At 47.8% G+C, this 21,235-nt stretch overlaps 1 protein-coding gene across 8 annotated transcripts in view; it reads left to right on the top strand.

Moving 5' to 3' along the window:
• LOC146050151 (KRAB domain-containing protein 5-like) overlaps positions 1-21,235 on the top strand; it is an 84,316-nt gene that overhangs the window by 28,117 nt on the left and 34,964 nt on the right. For 6 of the 8 annotated variants that reach the window (XM_083167014.1, XM_083167012.1, XM_083167013.1 and 3 more), the window contains 2 exons: positions 14,016-14,242; positions 15,950-16,076. In XM_083167014.1, the coding sequence (XP_083023140.1) occupies positions 14,216-14,242; positions 15,950-16,076 (154 nt within the window). In that variant the 5' untranslated portion in view covers positions 14,016-14,215. Of the gene's footprint in view, positions 1-2,630; positions 2,986-14,015; positions 14,243-15,949; positions 16,077-21,235 lie in introns of those variants that run through there. The other 2 variants (XM_083167016.1, XM_083167017.1) reach the window with 2 other exon arrangements.

Here is a 21,235-nt window from a genome sequence, read left to right as displayed (position 1 = left end):
TCTATTCTCACTCCACGCCCTAGTGGATAGTAGGGCATGAAAAGGTCGGAGGACGCGTACCGCCGCCCCTCGCGGGCTCGCTGCGCTCGCCACGCTTCGGGTTCACGTTGATGGCGGGGTGGCGTCAACTACTTTTGGGGGGACATTTCAATGTTCAGGGGTGTTTTTGGCCCATTTACTATTGTTCCTATGATAATTTGGCTAAATTGAGCCATTTAACATTGTTTCCTATGGGAAATCGAATCGGATCGCATCGCATCGCATCGCATCGTTCAATATCGTGTATGTGTACGATGCGATGCGATCAGATTTCACTACGGAGAATAGCATGGTGCTCAATTAACTTAGTGGGCGCCCAGATAGGAAACAAGTACCAATTGTTTTGTTTAATTAAAAAGTGGTTACAGAGTAAGATGTACATTGATAGTGTGGATGGTAAAAGCGGCGTAACCATAGCACCGCAGCCCCCGCCACCGCGGGTGGGGCGCTGTGCAAGTGGGGGCGCCGGGGGCTGCGGTGCTATAGTTAAACCAAAATGGCCGCCCCCATATAGCACACAGTTCTCTAAAACTGTCTGCTGTATGGGGGCGGCCATTTTCTGTTGGTCCTCAGCAGAAGAACGGAGCCGCTGGGACCAGCGCGATAGGTAAGGCTGTGGGCGATTGAGGGGGCGTTTGCATGGGCGGCGGGGCGGGGGGGGGGGGTAGGGGTGCTTGCCGGGGCGGGAGGGCGCCCCCCCTAACTGCGGGGGGGGGGGCGCCCTAAACGTAGCTACGCCACTGGATGGTACAGTGACATTTGTGGGTGTGGGGGGGGGCTGTGTGTGCATGTTGTTTAGGTGTGTGTGTGTGCAATAGTATAGTAGGGTGTTTTTTAGTCAGCAGCTCCCCACTGGCGGAGGTCACAACACAGGAAAACAGGAGGCTGGGTAGTGATAGCGGTGTGTGGGCATAAGGGGGACTAAAGAGGAGGGTGGGAGATACTGTGCAGCTTCTGCCAGTGGGTGAGGGTCCAGCGTGGCAGTACAGGAGTACAGGATGGTGGTCCTCAGTCAGTGTCTCCTCCTACTGGGTGGGAGTTCGGATGCATGAGAGCAGGACTCTGGGCTATGAGGCATGATAGGGGCATGTGGGCAAAACAGCGTCAGCGACTCCCCAGTGGTGGAAGTTACGGTTCAGGAGAGCAGGAAGCTGGGTAGTGATAGGGGTGTGTGAGTATACGGGGGACTAAAGAGGGGCTTAGGGGTGCCATGAATTGCGGGAGGGGCGCGGGGGGTGCCGTGAATCAAGGGAGGGAGGGGGCGCAGGTGTCCGCGAATCGCGGGAGAGGGCTGGGGTCCGCAAACCGTGGGAGGGGGCATGAATTGCGCAAGGGGGGTTGCGAATTGCGGGGGGGGGGTGCGCGGGGGTGACGTGAATCGCGGGAGGGGGGGTGCGCGGGGGGTCCGTGAATTGCGGGAGGGGGGGGGGGGCACGGGGTGCGGTGAATCACCTAGTTGGTTATATATTCTTGTAGAAGGATGGTAGGATGTTGCTGTCATTCAGAATGCCTTTACATAAACAGTAATAGTAGCAGTAAAAGGTCTGACTTAAAACACATACAGTAAAACAGAACAGGTGTTATATATTATACAAAGAATTGGTTGATGATGTGTAGGTTGACGTGCACATAGCTGTCACTGAAAAAAAATTGCTACAAGAAAAAATCAACACAGAAAGTTCAACACATGTAAATGTTGTCATAAGTGTGGCACTTCATTGGTGTCCATGTCGACACATGAGAATGAATATGAAAACATTCAAAAAAAGAACAATAAATCTTCAAAAACTCATGTCAACCTTTTTCATTGTCGACCATAGCCGTGCCAGTGTTTTGCATGTGCCATTTAATCCTGGGGTTGCCGTGAATCGCGTGGGGGGGGGGGGGGGAGGGAGGAGGTGAGGGGTGTCCGCGAATCACGGGAGGAGGGGTCGTAGGTGGATGCCGTGAATTGCGGGAGGGGGGGTCAGGGGTGGGGAATCGCGGTAGGGGGGGTCGTGGGGGGCACTGTGAACCGCGGGAGGGGGGTTGGCACGAATCGTGGGAGGGGGGGTCACGGGGTGCCGCGAATCGCAGGAGGCGGGGTGTCACGGGGGTGTGCCGCGAATCCCCAAAAGAAAAAATCAACACAGAAAGGTCAACACATGTAAATGTTGACATAAGTGTGGCAATTCATTGGTGTCCATGTCGACACATGCGAATGAATATGAAAACTTTGAAAAAGTGAAAAATAAATCTTTTCAACCTTTTTCATTGTCGACCATAGCCATGTCAGTGTTTTGCATGTGCCATTTAATCGTGGGGTTGCCGTGAATGGGGGGGGGGGGGGGAGGGAGGGAGACACATTGCTCTGTTTCTGGACTTTCTTCTTAATTTATGGATTACCATCACCTGTGCTTAAACACCTTTCTTATCAATTACCCTGTTTGAAACAGGTGATGACAATCATAAATTATCAATCATGTGTCAGAGGCTCCACCCAGCGTTACAGCTTCAGACACACTTTGAGTGACAGATGTAGCCAATTATATAAGAGATATATATATATATATATATGTATGTATATATATACATTTATATTTGCCCGGGGGGAATTAGAAATGTCTTTTTAAAGAAATACCGTAGAAATGTTCTCAAATTAAAATGTTAGAATACACAATTCTGTGGATGCTCAGAGTTTTTTCTATCACAAAGAGTTTGGGTAAAGTCAAACCATGGGTTCCATATTTGAATAAATTTTATGGTTTTGTTCTGTAGAAATGCTGTTATTTTTTCCATTGAAGCTATAAACCATATCTTATTAATCAGTGATTGTGGTTTTTCCAGTGCGAGGCAACCAGACACCTAGCAGCGCTGAATATCTGGGATGCCAATTTTTCTAAAAGTGGGTCTAGGGAAGTTATGGGATGTCCTAGAAGAAAGGACCACGGGTCCCTATTTACTTTAGTAAGTAACACTTTACCCAGTAAATTTGCCACTTCTTCCCAATAAACTGCAATTTTGGGACAAGACCACCATACATGTAAAAAAGTGCCCAACTCTCCACAGCCTCTCCAGCACATAGGTGAAGCAGAGCTATACATTCTATGTAATGTAGCTGGAACTAAATACCATCGATAATAAATTTTGTATGCATTCTCCTTAATCAGAGTAGAGATTGAATTTTTAGATAATCTCTCACGAATAAGGGACCAAGAATTTTCATCTGGGGGATTCCCTAGAGCTATTTCCTATTGATGTTCAAAATTGGGAGCAGGGACTTCTGACGAGTGTATTATTAAATTATATAAAGCAGAAATTATTCCCTTCATAGGGGGCTCATCCAAACATAGTTGTTCTAACGGTGATTTTACAGAAGTTTGGGTAGGGAAATGTAAAGTATCTACAAAGTGTTTAATTTGTAGGTATGTCAAAGCATTCAATTTAAGAAAATAATATTTTTCTTGCAAGTCACCTAGACTCATACATATTCCCCCTTGTAGAACATCAGCGGCAAATATTATTCCTTTGTCAATCCACTTTGCTGCTATAGTGGTAGACCTCCCCTGTACAAATGATGGATTTTTCCAAAGTGGGGTAAGGGGTGAAGGTTCAGATAATAACTTGTATTTTCTGATCACTTGATTACAAATGGAACATGTGAAATTAATTACAGGATTGGAAGAGACCTCATGGTGTCTATTTTTTAAGTGAAGTATTAATACTAGAGGGAGCGACACAATTCCACCGGAAGTAACCTCAAGGTCCACCCAACTTGGACCCAAAGTAGATGCAAACCAGACCACCGCCTGACTGAGTCATAAAAGTGTATATTTTTAATAAATGTTTTATATTTGACATTTCGCCTTCATCCACTAGGTGTCACTGGAGTAACAGTGGGGATAGAAGGGCGACCACAGGGAGCATGGGCACTTTAAATATAATTAGGTGTGGCCAACTTCTCCCCTTCTACTCCCCCACCTAGGCAGTCATAGAATGTGCCCTCATGGGAGCTGGTCACACTTTTGGCTTGCTCCAGGGCACAAGTTTTAAAAAAGCTTGACATTTTTTTTATTTTTACTGTCTGCATCGCGGGAGCTGTCAGAGGGGATCCGGCCGCAGCTGCGTGCGGCTCGCGCCCAGTCCCCGGCTGCAGAGACCACCGTCTCCGGAGAGACAGCCACCACTGCGTGCGGTGCGTGTCCCGTCCTCCCTCAGCCTCTACCGCCGCCGACCAGCAAGGCAGCGGTAATGTATGCCTGACCTCCCGCTTAGTTCTGGAGTCAGTATTTATCAAAAATATGGCGGTAGTGCAGGTTCTGAGTTTTATGTTAAAACTGGTGCAATTTTGAGAGCACTGTGCAGCCGGAGGGGCGGAGCTACCGCGTTGTACGCTCCCAGCAGCCCTGGCTTCTCCCCAGCATGACTACAGCACAGCGGCAGCCATCTTCTAAGTGTGCACCGCTGCTGACACTCTGAGGGCTCCGTTTTTTTGCTGAGACAGTCGGAAGACCCAAGTATAGCCTTCCTCCTGGTGTCCAGACCTGCAAAACAGCTTCTTCAAGCCCTGCACGCAGACAGTGGGGTTAGAGCTGGGTGAGACAGTTCTGGGCTGTATGTAAATTGGGCTATAGCGTTCCCTGGTACATACCAGAGTGTAGTTCATGGCCTCTGGCAGCTTCTTCCTCTGATACTGTCTCTCATGCCCAGTCTCTCTACCTGGCTTCTGACTGTACTATCCCCTGGTGTGTGTGTACAGCTTATTAACCTGTTGATTGTTGCATATATTTTGTATACATAAATCACTGTTAAAATGGCAGGAGGCAGCTCTAAGAGGTCTTGCAAAAAGTGTAATTCTAAACTTACACAATCTGCTGAGGGTACTCTGGTGTGCGACACATGCACCACTGATCCCCCTCCTTCTACCTCCCAGCAGCCCTCCCCTCATGGGCTTTACAGCTCACGGAGGTGATGTCACACCTGTCCTCTGACATCTCTGAATCACAGAGGGACAGAGAATCCTCTAGATCACAGCAGCGTGAATTAACATTAGCTGTGGAGGGCTTAACTAAGGCCTTGGCCCCAGAGCCCATACGGCTCTCTACTCATGACTCACAACCCCCAGTGCTAAAAAGACTGCTCACGCAGGTCTTAGACACTGACACAGATGAGGATATGCCTGACCTTGAGGAGGGGGAATATGCTGCCCCAGAGGTGGATGTGCAACAAGATTTGCCACCACAGCAACAGCAACATGTTGCGCAAGTTTTTGATGACCTTATTTATATGCTCAAGCTGGCACTGGATGTTGAAGATGGGGCATCAGCCCCCAGTCGCCCCTCCCTTTTTGGTAAAAAACCTAAGCAAGCAGCTTCTTTTCCTCCTGCAGAGGAATTAGATGACCACGTGCTACAGGCCTGGAAAAAACCCTGATAAGAAATCTGCTGCAGGCAGAAAGCTGGTAGAGACACCCCCGTAGTTGACCCTTCGGTCACGCGTCTTTCCAAAAAGACGGTTCTAGGGGCCGCTACTCTTAGAGACTCCTCAGATCGTAAGCTTGAGCTTACTCTTAAGTCTATTTACACTGTGGCAGGGGTTGTTCAGCGTCCGTCTCAGGTCAGATGCTGGGTCAATTAAGCTATTGGGGTTTGGGCCTCCCAGATGGTTCAGCAACTAAAACAGGGAGGTGAGGTTGATGTTCTGGTGCAATTGGCAGAACATATTTCAGAGGCATCATCTTATATGGTGGAGGCCTCTAATGATGTTTGCGTCATAGGTGCTCGCATCTCTGCTGACTCCATATCGGCACGCCGATCACTCTGGCTCCACCAGTGGCAAGCTGATGCAGAGTCCAAGCGGGCGGTGGAAGCCTTCCATTTGGCCTCTCCTCCGCCCCCGGGTCTTCACCAAGGTCATTGCGGTGATGATGGAGATTCTGCGGAACCAAGGTGTGACAGTAATACCGTAACTGGACGACCTTCTGCTGAAGGCCCCATCCAGGGAGGCCCTGTTGGGCAACATAGCCCTGACTCAGTGTATGCTCCAGCTGTCTCAACGCATACAGTTTCTGGGAATGGTCCTGGATACCACTCTTTTGCGAGTGTTTCTTCCAGAGGACAAGATACACTCTCTCCAGGCCTTAATCCGCATTGTCCTTCTGACCAGACTGTTAACGGTCCTCACATGCAGCAGGCTACTGGGGAAGATGGTTGCCTCCTTCGAGGCTCTCCAATATGGTCGATTCCGATCGAGACCCTTCCAGCGTCGCCTTCTACGTCAATGTTCAGGCTCTCACCTGCACCTTCACCACAGGATACAGTTGTCAGTGCGGGCACGGCACTCTCTCCTGTGGTGGCTGAACCCTGCCAACCTCAGAGAGGGAAAGAGGTTCGCCATCTGGAATTGGGTACTACTCACCACGGACGCGAGTCTTCGCGGTTGGGGAGCAGTCATCCTGGATCACCAGTTCCAGGGCCGTTGGAGTCAGCAGGAGGCTCTTCTCTCCATCAATATATTGGAGTTAAGAGCAGTATACAATGCTCTCCTGCAGGCCTGCCATCTCCTTCTGGGTCAGGCCATCAGGGTACAGTCCGACAACTCCACTGTAGTAGCCTACATCAACAAGCAGGGAGGCTCGCGCAGTTACGCAGCCATGAAGGAAGTGAGTCGAATCCTGCTGTGGGCTCAAGATCACGCACTTGCGCACTACTGGCCGTCTCCGCCATATTCATTCCTGGCGTAGAAAATTGGGAGGCCGACTTCTTAAGTCGGCAGGACGTACACCAAGGAGAGTGGTGCCTCAATCCACAGGTCTTTCAACGCCTGGTCCACAGCTGGGGGTGTCCTCAAGCAGACCTCACGCCACAATTATCAGCTACCCCGGTTCTTCAATCGGACGAGGGATCCCCAAGCGGTGGGAGTGGATGCACTGGTGGCCCCTTGGCCATTCCACTTTGTGTACATCTTCCCTCCGTTTCCGCTAATACCTCGGGTGCTGCAGAGAATTCGGAGAGAGGAAGTCACTGTCCTCCTGATAGCTCCGGATTGGCCGTGCAGGTCGTGGTACACCAACCTCACATTTCTGCTGATAGATGAACCCTGGCCCCGGCCTCTTCAGGAAGATCTGCTCAGCCAAGGGCCCTTCATCTTTCCAGACTTAAGTCGTGCCTGCTGAAAGGTCCATCCTGAGACAGGTGGGTATCCCGCGGGCGGTGATACCTACCACGATGAAGGCCAGGAAAGACGTCACCTCCAAGCATTACCACCGCATCTGGTGGGCTTACGTGGTCCGGTGCGAGAGTCATGGTGTGTCCACTACTCTTTTCAAGAAGGCCAGACTTCTTCTCTTTCTGCAGGCTGGCTTAGCTGCAGGGTTACGTCTGTCTACCCTGAAGGTACAGGTGTCGGCGTTATCCTTTTTGTCCACCCACTGCTCCCTGGGACTTGGATCTTGTTCTAGGGTTCTTGCAGTTTGCAGTGTTTGAACTGCTAGGAGAGGTGGACCTTAAGTACCTTACATGGAAGACCGTGCTTCTCCTGGCCCTGGCATCGGCCCGGCGAGTATTGGATCTGGGGGCTTTGTCATGCAGAGCCCCGTTTTTGGTCTTCCATGCTGACAGGGCAGAACTTTGCACCAGCTGCTCTTTTTTGCCAAAGGTGGTATCGGCTTTCCACATAAATCAGCCGATTGTGGTGCCGGCCTTTGAAGACGTCTCTCCGTAGGACACTACTCTCGATGCGGTCTGGGCTCTGAGGATCTATGTATCCTGAAACGGCATCTCTGAGGAAGTCGGATGCTCTATTTGTCAAGTATGATCCGGTCAGGCAGGGCTGGACAGTCTCTAAACAGACGTGCTCTGGCGTAGGTATATAGACGACATCATAATCATTTGGAGAGGTACAGAGAGCAGTCTCAACACATTCATGGACCATATCAACCACAACCAAAACAACCTCATTTTTTCAACAGAATATAGCAAGACTAAAGTAAACTTCCTGGACATCACTGTATTCATTGAGGACAATCATATCAAAACCAAAATATACCAAAAACCAGTCGACACTAACAGTTACATTCTTTCCACCAGTGGACATCATCCCAACTGGTTGTCAAGCATCCCCATAAGCCAATTCCAGAGAGTACGACGCAACTGCACTGACATAAAAGACTACCAGACACAAGCAGACAAACTGAGCACACAATTTCGAGAGAAAGGATAGGCATACACCCGAGCAGAAACAGTAGACAGAGAAAGCCTCCTTAGGTATAAAGACCAACCATCCAATGACCCAGACAAATTCAAATTAACTTTCATAACCAAATACAATACAAACAGACTTTTTTACAATATCATGAAAAAACATTGGCACATCCTATTAGAAGATGAAACCTTAGGCGACATTTTGCCAGACAAACCCAGAGTGATCTACAGAAAGTCATCTGACTTAAAACAACAACTCACCAACAACCACATAAAACCAAGAGACAAAAACACCAAGAATAAAGGCTTCTACTATTGTGGTAGATGCAAACTGTGCAAATAATCACACATAAAATCAGCTACCCCGGTTCTTCAATCGGACGAGGGATCCCCAAGCGGTGGGAGTGGATGCACTGGTGGCCCCTTGGCCATTCCACTTTGTGTACATCTTCCCTCCGTTTCCGCTAATACCTCGGGTGCTGCAGAGAATTCGGAGAGAGGAAGTCACTGTCCTCCTGATAGCTCCGGATTGGCCGTGCAGGTCGTGGTACACCAACCTCACATTTCTGCTGATAGATGAACCCTGGCCCCGGCCTCTTCAGGAAGATCTGCTCAGCCAAGGGCCCTTCATCTTTCCAGACTTAAGTCGTGCCTGCTGAAAGGTCCATCCTGAGACAGGTGGGTATCCCGCGGGCGGTGATACCTACCACGATGAAGGCCAGGAAAGACGTCACCTCCAAGCATTACCACCGCATCTGGTGGGCTTACGTGGTCCGGTGCGAGAGTCATGGTGTGTCCACTACTCTTTTCAAGAAGGCCAGACTTCTTCTCTTTCTGCAGGCTGGCTTAGCTGCAGGGTTACGTCTGTCTACCCTGAAGGTACAGGTGTCGGCGTTATCCTTTTTGTCCACCCACTGCTCCCTGGGACTTGGATCTTGTTCTAGGGTTCTTGCAGTTTGCAGTGTTTGAACTGCTAGGAGAGGTGGACCTTAAGTACCTTACATGGAAGACCGTGCTTCTCCTGGCCCTGGCATCGGCCCGGCGAGTATTGGATCTGGGGGCTTTGTCATGCAGAGCCCCGTTTTTGGTCTTCCATGCTGACAGGGCAGAACTTTGCACCAGCTGCTCTTTTTTGCCAAAGGTGGTATCGGCTTTCCACATAAATCAGCCGATTGTGGTGCCGGCCTTTGAAGACGTCTCTCCGTAGGACACTACTCTCGATGCGGTCTGGGCTCTGAGGATCTATGTATCCTGAAACGGCATCTCTGAGGAAGTCGGATGCTCTATTTGTCAAGTATGATCCGGTCAGGCAGGGCTGGACAGTCTCTAAACAGACGTGCTCTGGCGTAGGTATATAGACGACATCATAATCATTTGGAGAGGTACAGAGAGCAGTCTCAACACATTCATGGACCATATCAACCACAACCAAAACAACCTCATTTTTTCAACAGAATATAGCAAGACTAAAGTAAACTTCCTGGACATCACTGTATTCATTGAGGACAATCATATCAAAACCAAAATATACCAAAAACCAGTCGACACTAACAGTTACATTCTTTCCACCAGTGGACATCATCCCAACTGGTTGTCAAGCATCCCCATAAGCCAATTCCAGAGAGTACGACGCAACTGCACTGACATAAAAGACTACCAGACACAAGCAGACAAACTGAGCACACAATTTCGAGAGAAAGGATAGGCATACACCCGAGCAGAAACAGTAGACAGAGAAAGCCTCCTTAGGTATAAAGACCAACCATCCAATGACCCAGACAAATTCAAATTAACTTTTATAACCAAATACAATACAAACAGACTTTTTTACAATATCATGAAAAAACATTGGCACATCCTATTAGAAGATGAAACCTTAGGCGACATTTTGCCAGACAAACCCAGAGTGATCTACAGAAAGTCATCTGACTTAAAACAACAACTCACCAACAACCACATAAAACCAAGAGACAAAAACACCAAGAATAAAGGCTTCTACTATTGTGGTAGATGCAAACTGTGCAAATAATCACACATAAACACAACAAAGAAGACAGACTCATTCAGATCACATATAACAAAAGAAGAGTTCAAAATCTCAGAACACATCACCTGCGACCACACGGGAGTCATATACTTAGCCACCTGCCCGTGTGGCTTGCAATACGTAGGTAGAACGACCAGAAAATTAAAGATAAGAGCAGCAGAACACATAAGAAATATCAACAAAGGATCAGAAACACACAACCTCTCAAAACATTTTAAAGATGTGCATAACAGCAACTCCACAGGCCTATCCATCATAGGGATTAAACTAGTACACAAAAACTGGCGAGGGGGCGACTTTATCCAAACTATCAATAAGGAAGAACTAAAGTGGATCTTCACACTTAGATCCATGGTACCAAGGGGCCTAAATGCAGACAATGAGGTCAGGTCTATAAGTAATTATTAACACCACTAGGGACATCTACCATCCCTTTATTAAATACCGGACGCATTGATTTATGTACCTTGACTACACTCCATCGAAAAAGCAAATATGATTCCAACCCCGTCCACCATCAGCCTGTTACAGTCCATGTGCTTTTCTATAAGCTTGCCTTCCATAAACTTTCATTTTTGATACTTAAAAACATACAGTTCCCTTATCTGAACTACGCAAAAGCAAGAAGGGCTATTTGCCCTCAACAAAGATGGCCACCGGACAATCAGCACCTCCCACCATCAACTAGTTAAATACCACGTCCAGATTATTCTACAGCATTACTCCCTGAAGAAGACCCTTCAAGGGTCGCAACGCGTTGGAGAGACACCACACCTTTCCAAGTCCAAGTCTCCTCCCGGCTGGGAGTAGAGCGCACGGAGCGTGTAGGGACTGAGACGCCGGTGCCGGGATCTCGCGATAACGGTACCCGGAAGTCTCACCCCAAACACAATCTGTGGAGCCCGGCGGGCTGCACGACTGAGGTGCGCTACGAGAGGTGATCGCGGCGTGGGACCAGAGGAGGACACAGTCCGGCGAACACAGGTCAGAGGTGTACTGCGGTCGGGACGGGACGCCAGCCCCCCGCACCACCAGTCCTGTGCCACTCAGACTTTCTTTCCCCCCCCCCATTCCAGACTGCCTTTCCCCACCACTTGTGCTACATATCCCGTCACCTTGATAACTTGAGCCACAGGCTCATCACTTTTGCACCGCAGCACTTGCTTATTGTTTCTGCAACACTGGACATTGTCAAAAACATGCGTTAACGATACACATGTTATCATTTGTTCCTCACCGCAGCAATAAACGTGTGCTTGTTTTCACCTGCAATCACGTTCAGCTTCATTTGTATATTGGTATATTTAGACTTACTGAGCGCTAGACCTCATAAATACCCTTTGTTCATATTATCTAATAGAGGGCAGCCCCCCCTCTTTGAGGACTTGCAGCTTGTAAGCCATCACTCCCCCAATCGGGTTAGCGCCAACCAACCTCTTTCTGTTTATCTAAACAGACGTTGTCTCAATGGATTCACCTGACTTATTGTCAGGCCTATGTGGCAAGTGCTCTACGCCCTCCTGCCTCCATTACAGCGCATTCTACGCGCTCGGTGGGCCCCTCTTGGACAGCTGCCAGAGGGGTATCTATTCAGCAGCTCTGTAGAGCTGCCACCTGATCTGGTCGTCAGACTTTTGTTCGGTTCTACCGATTTTACACTTTTGCGGCGTCAGCTGCACAGTTTGGACGCTCGGTGTTACGGGGTCTCAGCGCCATCCCACCCGTGTTGGTCGCACGAATCGCGGGAGGGGGGGTGTGCGGGAGTAATGGTGGCTGTGGAGTAATGGTGGATGGTGGGCGTGTACTGTAGCCCTGGCTGGGGGGAGGTGATGTCAAGGGGGTGGAACGTTTACATATGAAAACGTTATACACATAAAACCCTGGTCTTTTCCCTATGGGGGGCGGGTTTGTGTATGCCCCTGGGCGGGAACATTATATACACAGGGGATGAGTGACAGATCTGGCTAACCTGTGATTTCGGCCATTCTTTGCTGGGATTTCAGGATTGAAATGCGTATTTCATCCCTTACTGCAATGCAGCACTGAGATTCAGCAGGTCTTGGCTCAGGCGCTGGCTGGACAACATGCTGTGCGGCTGATATTAGAGGTCACACTGCGCAACCACACACCTGCCCACCCTCTCCCCTGCAAAACCCTGTTTGCCGGTCCCTGCACACTCGTCCATCCCATCCACAGCATTCTCTGTTTCGTGTCCCCCCACATCTTCCTGCCATCAGGAGGCCAATCCCGGGATTGACGGGTTTTTTATTACTTAGTTGCGGTTTTGAAAAATGGGCAGCGATTGGCCACCCTAGTGGGGAGTTACAGGAATTAAACACAATGGCACATCAGGCAATATTTAAGTATTGATGAGGACAGCATAAGAAGAAGAAAAAAATAAAGTAGTCCGGCATTATAAAAGTCATAAAGACCAAATTATAACAGGAGGAATAGAGGTGGGGAGGTAGGGGTTAAAATCCACTACGATTAGGATTAGTAAACGGGGCATGTGAGGCAGCGCAGGGCAGCTGATTTTATTATTATTATTATTTTTTTATAAAGGGTTTACATATAGTGGTAGATGCTCAATTAGTTCAGTAATGCCACCCAGGTGCATGAGGGAGGGGTTAATACTGAGTAAGTAAAAAAAGACATTGGGCGAAATGTAATAGGTGGCGATTTTTGGTCATGTTTAAAAATCGCACCTTTGAAAATTGAATTTTTTGCAGTGAATTTGCATTTGTAATGAGATGTAAATTTGAGACAATGTGCCATGTGTCATGAAGATGTGCGCATTTTCAGACATGCGATTTTGTGTAAAAAAAAAAAAAAAAAAATGCGTGGGGTCCCCCCCTCCTGAACATATCCAGAGCCGGTCCTGGTTTCATAAAATTACAGGGACAGGCAAGTTGGGGTTCCCTTGATTTTACAAAACCAGCACCAGGCTCAAGTGGCGGTCCTGGTTCCCAAAATACTGGGGACAAAATGACTAGGGGTCCCCCGTATTTCAAGAACCAGCACCGTAACCAACCAGCCAGCAGGGTAATGCCACAACCGGGGGGAAACTTTTTATACAAGTCCCCCCGGCCAAACATTCATCCCTCTGACCGGTCAGCATGAGCAGGGGTCCTGGGGAAGTGGAGACCCCCCCAAAGAAGGGTTCCCGCCTCCAGAATTGGCCTGCCCATATTGAAGCCCAGGGCTGTCCTTGATGGTCCTGGGCGGTGGGCGTTGAGCTGATTAAAAGTGTAAAATGAGAGAAAGTTATTTTCTTGCTGTGGATCTGAGTCCCAGCAAGCCTGCACTGCATGCAGGGACTTGGAGAACCACAAGTCCCAGCATAAGGGGCAATAAAGGGCCCGCTGGGACTTGTGGTCCCACAGTAGTACAAATAGTTAAATACAGACAGTAAAACTTTATTGTACACAGAGCCCATTCATCCAATACTTACCTATGTTGCCACGGAGTATCAGTCCCCTTGTCCAGTAGTATGCATGTGGGTACCTGTGGATAGAAAACATACTCACCTGCCCTACCAAGATTTAGGGCTTTCTGGCTGCACCTGGCATGAGGTGCTTTGAATCTAATTTGAAATTAAATTATTAGGTTATGGGTTATTATGTTATCTTTTTGCCATATCATTTTTATTTGTTAGCTTCTGTTATATTATATACAAAGATTCAATTCTATTAAATACGGAGGAAAAAAAATCATGGTTGTCTATTACTTTTATAACTCCTTTATTGTAGATGAAAAAAGGTAACCCCCTTCAGAAAACGAGAAAAGAGGGTTGCACAGATGTGGAGATGATTGAAGATTACACTACTACTAAGACAAAAGTGCTTCCAAGACAAGAGCAGTGAGTGCCCTAAGGAGAACAATTCGGAAGGAGATCCAGAGATTACAGAGCAGGAGTAGTTTTACCCTGTGGCTCTCAGTACAATAGGAGATGTCCTTTTCTGGGAACAGGGCAGAGGTAACTTAGCTTCTCCTTTTCTAGCTCTCCCTCTCTGTCTCTTCTTTCTCTCCTGGGACTGATGCAGAGTTGCAAATCTTGCACTGTTTCCCACCATTAATGCCCTATTGTCAAATGCACACATCTGCATATGGGGTATTCTTATGGTGAAATTCAATTACCACAGGGAAAAGGACAGAATCCTTTTGTTTTAATAGTGTCGGTCATAGGGTCAACAGTATTTAGGTTTACAGTCAATAGGTCGACCACTATTGTTTGGCAGTCAAAAGGTTGATACATGAAAAAAGTTGATACGGTCAAAAGGTCGATACAAGCAATAGACCGACATGAGTTTTTATGGGTTTTTTTGGGGTCTCTGTTGACATACGTCGACATGGACACAGTATAAGCGCACCACGTAAACTGCTTTGGGCACACTATTATAATCTCACTCCATGCCCTCTTGGATAGTAAAGTATGAAAAAACACCAATTTGTGAAAAAAAAAAAGAAAAATGTATGTCTACCTATTGCTTGTGTTGACATTTTGACCATGTCCACATAATGTGTCGACCTAATTACTGTTGACCTATAAACATCCTCCCATTTTCATTCCCCAGGCTTTTCAGTTAGAGACCACTTTTCCCACCTGGTGAATAACCACAGTAACCTATATATTTTGGGACAAGTTCCTGATTCTATGGGTTAACTGTACCTAAAAACAGGCTCTTTCTCAGTACTTATTTATTTATTTTTTTTGGACCATGCACTGAAAACAAATAGCTTTTTTTAACTGCTGCATGTGGGCTGACATTGTTGCTAATTGAATAGCCACACTGCTTCAAATATTCAGTTTTAAATTACTACAGCTAACTAAATCCCCTCCATAGTTGTACACATGAGTTAAGGTGCCCATGCACTAGGCCGATATTACATACAGTACAATCATTCTGTTTAGACCACATCTCTGATAAATTGATCCTATGTCACGTTGAAAAATATGTGCCACACATAATATTTATCGAATTGTATGAGCAATCGCTTGTGGTCGGCCAGTGTTTTAAATATTTTTTTTTAAATTTGCCACCAGCGCTCCTTCACAGCGCTGCGCTCCACTGCAGCCAGTCCTCTTCCAGCACCTGATGTGGCATAGCAGATGGCATGCAACATCTGACTCTGGAAAAAACCCACATTGACACCACAAGATGCGATCATCCAATAGCATACGTGTACAGGCACCATTACATCCACTTGTGGTTGAAGGGAAGAAACTTGGTGGTAAAGGGGGGTTCATATTTAGGCCAAGTTGAGTGATTGTATATCAGGCACTGCATGCTGACGACTACAATTGGATGGATCAGTCTGTGCAGTTGCATAAGCTCTGCATTCTATTGGATATCCACATGTAGTTCCAAACACATAGCTCAAAGCATATTTTCTCTAGTATGCAAAGATGTACACATCTGTGCAGATGGACTGCCCCTATCTATATGGTTAAATAGCATTAGTAACCATGAACACGAGCAATAACGTAGAACTGCATTACAGCCCATTTGCACCTACCTGTGCACTCTATATATGCTCAGCAAATGGAATTTTATTCGACTCAGGTCTACCAGATCATTTACTAATTTATTTCTATTATTAATTATCTTTTAATTAAGAAAATATTTGTAAAGTTATGTAATCTTTTTACAAGCATGCACTTGGAACCAAATATATGTTGCAGATGCAGATCCACTTTGAAGATATTGCTGTATATTTCACTAAAGAAGAGTGGGAAAGTCTGGAAGAGCCATGGCAGATTCTTTACAAAGAAGTGATGATGGAGAGCTATCAGAACTTTCTGTCGCTGGGTAAGTCTCTGTATACTTCCAGTCTGTTCAAGGGCTTGACAACTTCACCAGTCGGGGACTCGGCAATGCCTGAAATGTTTCTCTGAAGCCAGAAATGCAGTGCCTTAGATTCCCTTGCCGGCATCTATAACTGGTATTCCTCTTCGGCCAATGTTATACCCAGCTTTTGACATGAAATGGAATGCTGATGTAAGTTGATGCATCTGTCTTTTTGCTTCTAGCCTCATTGCACGTTAATAGCCCTTTTAGTCATGCTGTAGCTTGACTCCGTAGCACTGACTGTTTTTTTTTGTGACTTTTCCCATTAAAATGCATCTTAATCACAAAACAGTGTGATTTCAATGCACAAGAAGCTTGTGTAATAAGACTATCTGAAATGCCTATATTTTGTATTCTACCACAGCTGTTTTCCTAGTAAATGGTCTGCTTGTTTTACGCATTGTGATTTGAATAAAGGTACCCATACACGGTCTGTTAAACGGATCCGTTTGGGTCTTAATTAGCATGCATCGTATCGGATCGCATGCCTAGTGCATGCCTAGTGCATGCAATGCGATCCGATACGATGTTTAGCTAGTACAAAAAGTATGTGCAGCACATACTTTTTGTACCGTACTATCCGATGCGCGGGAGCGCGCATCGCATAGTACAAAACGGACGGTCCGGGAACTATGGGCTTACTAAGACTAAATTACAGAAACAAAACGAAACAAAACAAAAAAATATATACCTGAGGCTAAAGGAGTTAAATAATGTTTTCTCACCTTGACACACACCATGTCCCAATGCAGTTCAGAGTGGAAAGGAGCAGGAGGAAGGCTTTTTTTTCCCCCATTGTGTGCTCAAGTACGGGGAGAATATACAAACTCTGCACAGTTAAGGTGCACATACACGGTGCAATCGCATCACACAGTACAAAATTATGTGCTGCACATTTTTTGTACTGCCCGTGGATCGCATGCGTTGCTATGCGATGCGATCCAGCCCTTAATGGGTGCGATCATCATGTATGGGCACCTTTTTAGAGCCTGTTGGTCCACCATGAGAAATGTCCCGTTATGGTGCACTAAGGCGTACTATGGCAAAAGCATGTAATTGCACTGCTTTACTGCTGAGTGGCAATTGCTCCACTACAGTGCCGCTGATAGATATGTGAAGTGGCCACCATTCACTGGCCATCTTTTTGCTTTCACTTTACCTGTGTACAGCATGCCAAGTTTAGCTCCATAGGGGTGGGCTCCCTCGTTGCCGATAGTCCCGGCCTGCCTCCATGTTGTACAGTAATTGAGTGACCACAGAGCATAATCAGCCCCAGGGACTCACTGGGGAAATGTATGCCAACCTTAGCTCTGTAAGGGCTGGCTAAACATGGCAAACATTTCCCCACCAAGTCCTCAGGCTAAAATAGAGTCTGTGTAGCAGACAAAAATAAACAAATGGGGGGGCGTGGCCTGGACGGAAGACAGGCAGGACGCAAAAATTCCAAGCTCCTGAGTTCCCCGATTATAACACTCTCCCAGTGCCCTTCTAAGAGCCTCCTTTGCCCCTGTCCGCCCTCTGAGATCCCACCCAGACAGAACCCTTGACGCTGTGGAGCCGGGGAGGTCTGCTCTGCATCCCTGCGGGTTGCGGCCTTCACGCCGAGTCAAGCCGCGGCTTCAATTTCTGAAGCTACCCGGTGGCTGAGCTTCGGCTGCCGATCGCGGCCGAAAAAAAAAAAGAATCTGACACCGCCGGAGGAAGGGAGCCTTCCCCTGGAGGTGAGAGGTGTCCCCCCTACCTTTTGGCTGCCCTCCATCTCCCTGCACGGCGGGCGGTGGGGCCCCGGGACTTTGTCCCCCTCAGTAAGTCTCCCTGCTTCTGCTGCTGCAGTGGCCATCTTGGTTGGGGCAGGCTTACCAACGCCAGCCCAAGACAGCCCGCAGGGGTGAAGGGGAGCTCCCATCACTCCCCTAACCAGTCTGCTGGAGCACCACCCTGCCATAAAGCATAGCTGCTGGTCCCCAAGAACCAAGGCACACATCCCTGTACCTGTTGGGTATTGAGCGTCGGTGGAGGGGAGACACCTGCCTGGCAAACAAGCCCAACAACATCACGCCCGCCCCTCCTGGGCTCACCAGGGGTGCGGACCTACTAAGGTGACACCTGGCCGTGACCTCTAGGCATACCTTCTACTCCTGTCATCTGTGCCCCCTGGCCACTGTGGTTCTACAGAGACGGGCTCGGGACTCTCCCGTACCCTGTGCCCTACAGGAAATCTTGCCACCCTCTCCCGCATAATAACAGTGGTCACCCCTGTTCCCCTGGGGTTCAACTCCCATGCCCAGCATTGTCTCTCCTGATCTCCTACATACTGGAGGAGTTACACAGAATCTTGGAACCCCCACCGTATAGCCTGCCTGTCCTAGGCGGGAAAAGAGATATACCCGTCCCCGACAAGAGCTCTGCTGTTTAGGCTCCTCTCCCGAACATTAGGCTATACCTGGGGTAGCCAACCCTAGTCCTCACAGAATCACAATTGAGCTAATTAGCTCCATCTGTGTATCTTTTAAAATGTGTCAGTGATTAATGAGTGCAGCTGTGCAGCAGCTAGGATGTCTGGAAAATGTGAACTGTTTGTAGCTCTCGAGGGCTAGGGTTGGCTACCACTGGGCTATACCTTTAGGGGCATTTAGATTCACACCAACCCCCGTCTCACTCCTCTGACCCTCCGCGGGCTGCAACTTCTTCTCACCTTCAAGTTCTCACTCGATCCGCTAAGAGACTACACAAACAACGTATTACCCAGCTTGATGTGGTTACCCCCCCCTACGTTTCTCTGCCCTCGCGGATTCACCCCTTCACCCGCCCGACTAACAACACATGATGTCAACCTGAAAACCACCCTTCACACCCCCTGGGTGCAACGAAGTAGCCTCTTCCCACCACTGGAAACACCAGCCCTCATCTCTCTCTACCATACACAAGCCAAACCTTGTCCTCCATAAGGGCCTCCTGCAGAAGGTCAGTTTAAAATCCACACATTGACTCAGGTCCCCTTCACATGTGGAAATCGGCCGCCAAAACACCTAAAAAAGGAGGCTCTGATATCTCTCAGCACTTCACCAGAGCCAATAAAAATAATTATATGGGGGACTCCTCCTCCCCTCTTACTGAAACCATGGATAAGAGATGCCCATCATCCCCTGTTCCCTCTACCAAAGAAGACATCCTGGCTCTTCGATCCCTCATCACTGACTTCAAGACTCACTTGAAACCAAACTGGATAAAGCAGTTTCCTCCATTAAATCCAATATATCGTCTCTAGCAGCGAGAACCACCAAGCTAGAATCCCGTCAAGATGGTCTCCAGAAGTCTTTGAATGACACGGGCAGGGACATGGACCACTTCATCTCCAAACTAAATGACCTCCGTACCAAAAATGAGGATCTCGAGAACAGGGATCGTAGAAACAACATCTGCATAAGAAATATCCCCGAATCTGTCACTCAAGAAGCCTTAGAACCCTATCTCCACCGCCTCTTTTCCTTCCTGACCCCCAACATCGGATCCCGAAAGCTACCTTTGGAAAGAGCACACCGTGCGCTTCGACCAAAACCACTGGCCAGCGAACCGCCCCGTGATGTAGTCATCCGCTTCTTGAGCTTCAAAGATAAGGAACTTGTCCTATCGGCAACCAGAGGGAAAACATCCATTATCTACGAATCTTCTAAACTCCAATTCTATCAAGATCTTGCTCCACTCACACTAGCCAAAAGGAGAGATTTCTGAGACCTCACTGTGGCTCTCCGCAAAAAAAGGCATCCAATACCACTGGGGATTTCCATTTAAACTCATTGTGGACCTCAACGGTAAGACTGTTCTCATTAGAGATATGCGAGAATGCAAAGACTTGGAGGAATCCACTCCCTCCACTGAGGGCTCCTCTGCACCATGTTAAGAATAGATCTCCCACATAATCTAGTTTTGTTCCGCCTTTTAGGGCTCTAACCTTGCTTAGAAGTAATCCTACGTATTCGCTTCACATTTGGTTTACTATAGCATGTTTATTTAGTATGTTCAGATATATGTTTATTATACCCAACATAGTATATATTATCTAGGATGTTTATGCTATATCTAGACAATGAGGTGATCCACATGGCGGCTGGTGCGGGCCGGGGATGGGCGTCGGGGCGCTCGGTAGCTGAAGTGCTTTGACTATACCCTGCTTTACTCAGCGGATAGCCCCGATGGCAGTGTGAGCCGCGTCTTGCCGCTGCCTCTCACCAGTCGCCTTAAACTCCTTGCAGCCTCTTTTGTCTTCAATGCTAGTTGTTCCACTGTTCAATGTTTTTGCATTTCATACCCCCCTTCTGCACCCAGGGGTTGTGGCCACCCACCCACACTCCTTTGTACCCCCCCCCCACTTCTCTTATCCCTCCCAGAGGTGACCCCAGTTCACAAAGTCCTCATCTCTTTGGACATCCCTTTCCTAACTGCTGAGTACCCCCTCCCTGTGTAGAGGATACGTACCCAGTCCTAACCCCCTACCATCTCTACATACACTTACCTCTTAAACACCGCTATCCCACTCCAAGCAACCTAATTTCACCTACTCCTCCTGGCCCATCAAGACCCACTACCCCTCATCTTCTCCCTCCACAAAAATTTTTTTTCTTTAACTCTACTTTTCCATAGGTCCCTCTCTCCCCCTTCCCCACTCTAAGCACAGATGCCACTAACCATTGCCTCCATGAATGTGAGGGGCCTAAACACTCCTCAAAAACGGTCTCTCTTATTTCGTACTATTCAAACAATGAAGGCGGATGTAGTTTTAGTTCAAGAATCTCATTTTCGGGAACCTGGGCATCCCTCCCTGCACTCTAGACACTTCTCCACTGTGTTATATTCCTCCTGCACAACCAAACATAATGGAGTTGCTATTTTAATCCATAACAGACTGCCTTTTTAGCTGAACTCCGTGTTCAAGGACACGGACGGTAGATACATCATCGCAACTGGTCGACTGGGTCCCACGGAGGTTACTTTTGCTAATGTATATGCCCCCAACACAGGACAACAACGCTTTTTTAAAATCTTTCTTTAATATCTCACACAAGAAAAAGAAGGGCTATTTCTTCCTAGATGGCGATTTCGACTGTGTCCCGGACCCAACT

This window comes from Crinia signifera, chromosome 12, assembly GCF_055691185.1.
Source record: "Crinia signifera chromosome 12, ASM5569118v1, whole genome shotgun sequence".
Classification (NCBI taxonomy): Eukaryota; Metazoa; Chordata; class Amphibia; order Anura; family Myobatrachidae; genus Crinia; species Crinia signifera.
Note: the sequence above shows the minus strand (reverse complement) of the source record. Positions and strands in the feature narration are given on the sequence as shown.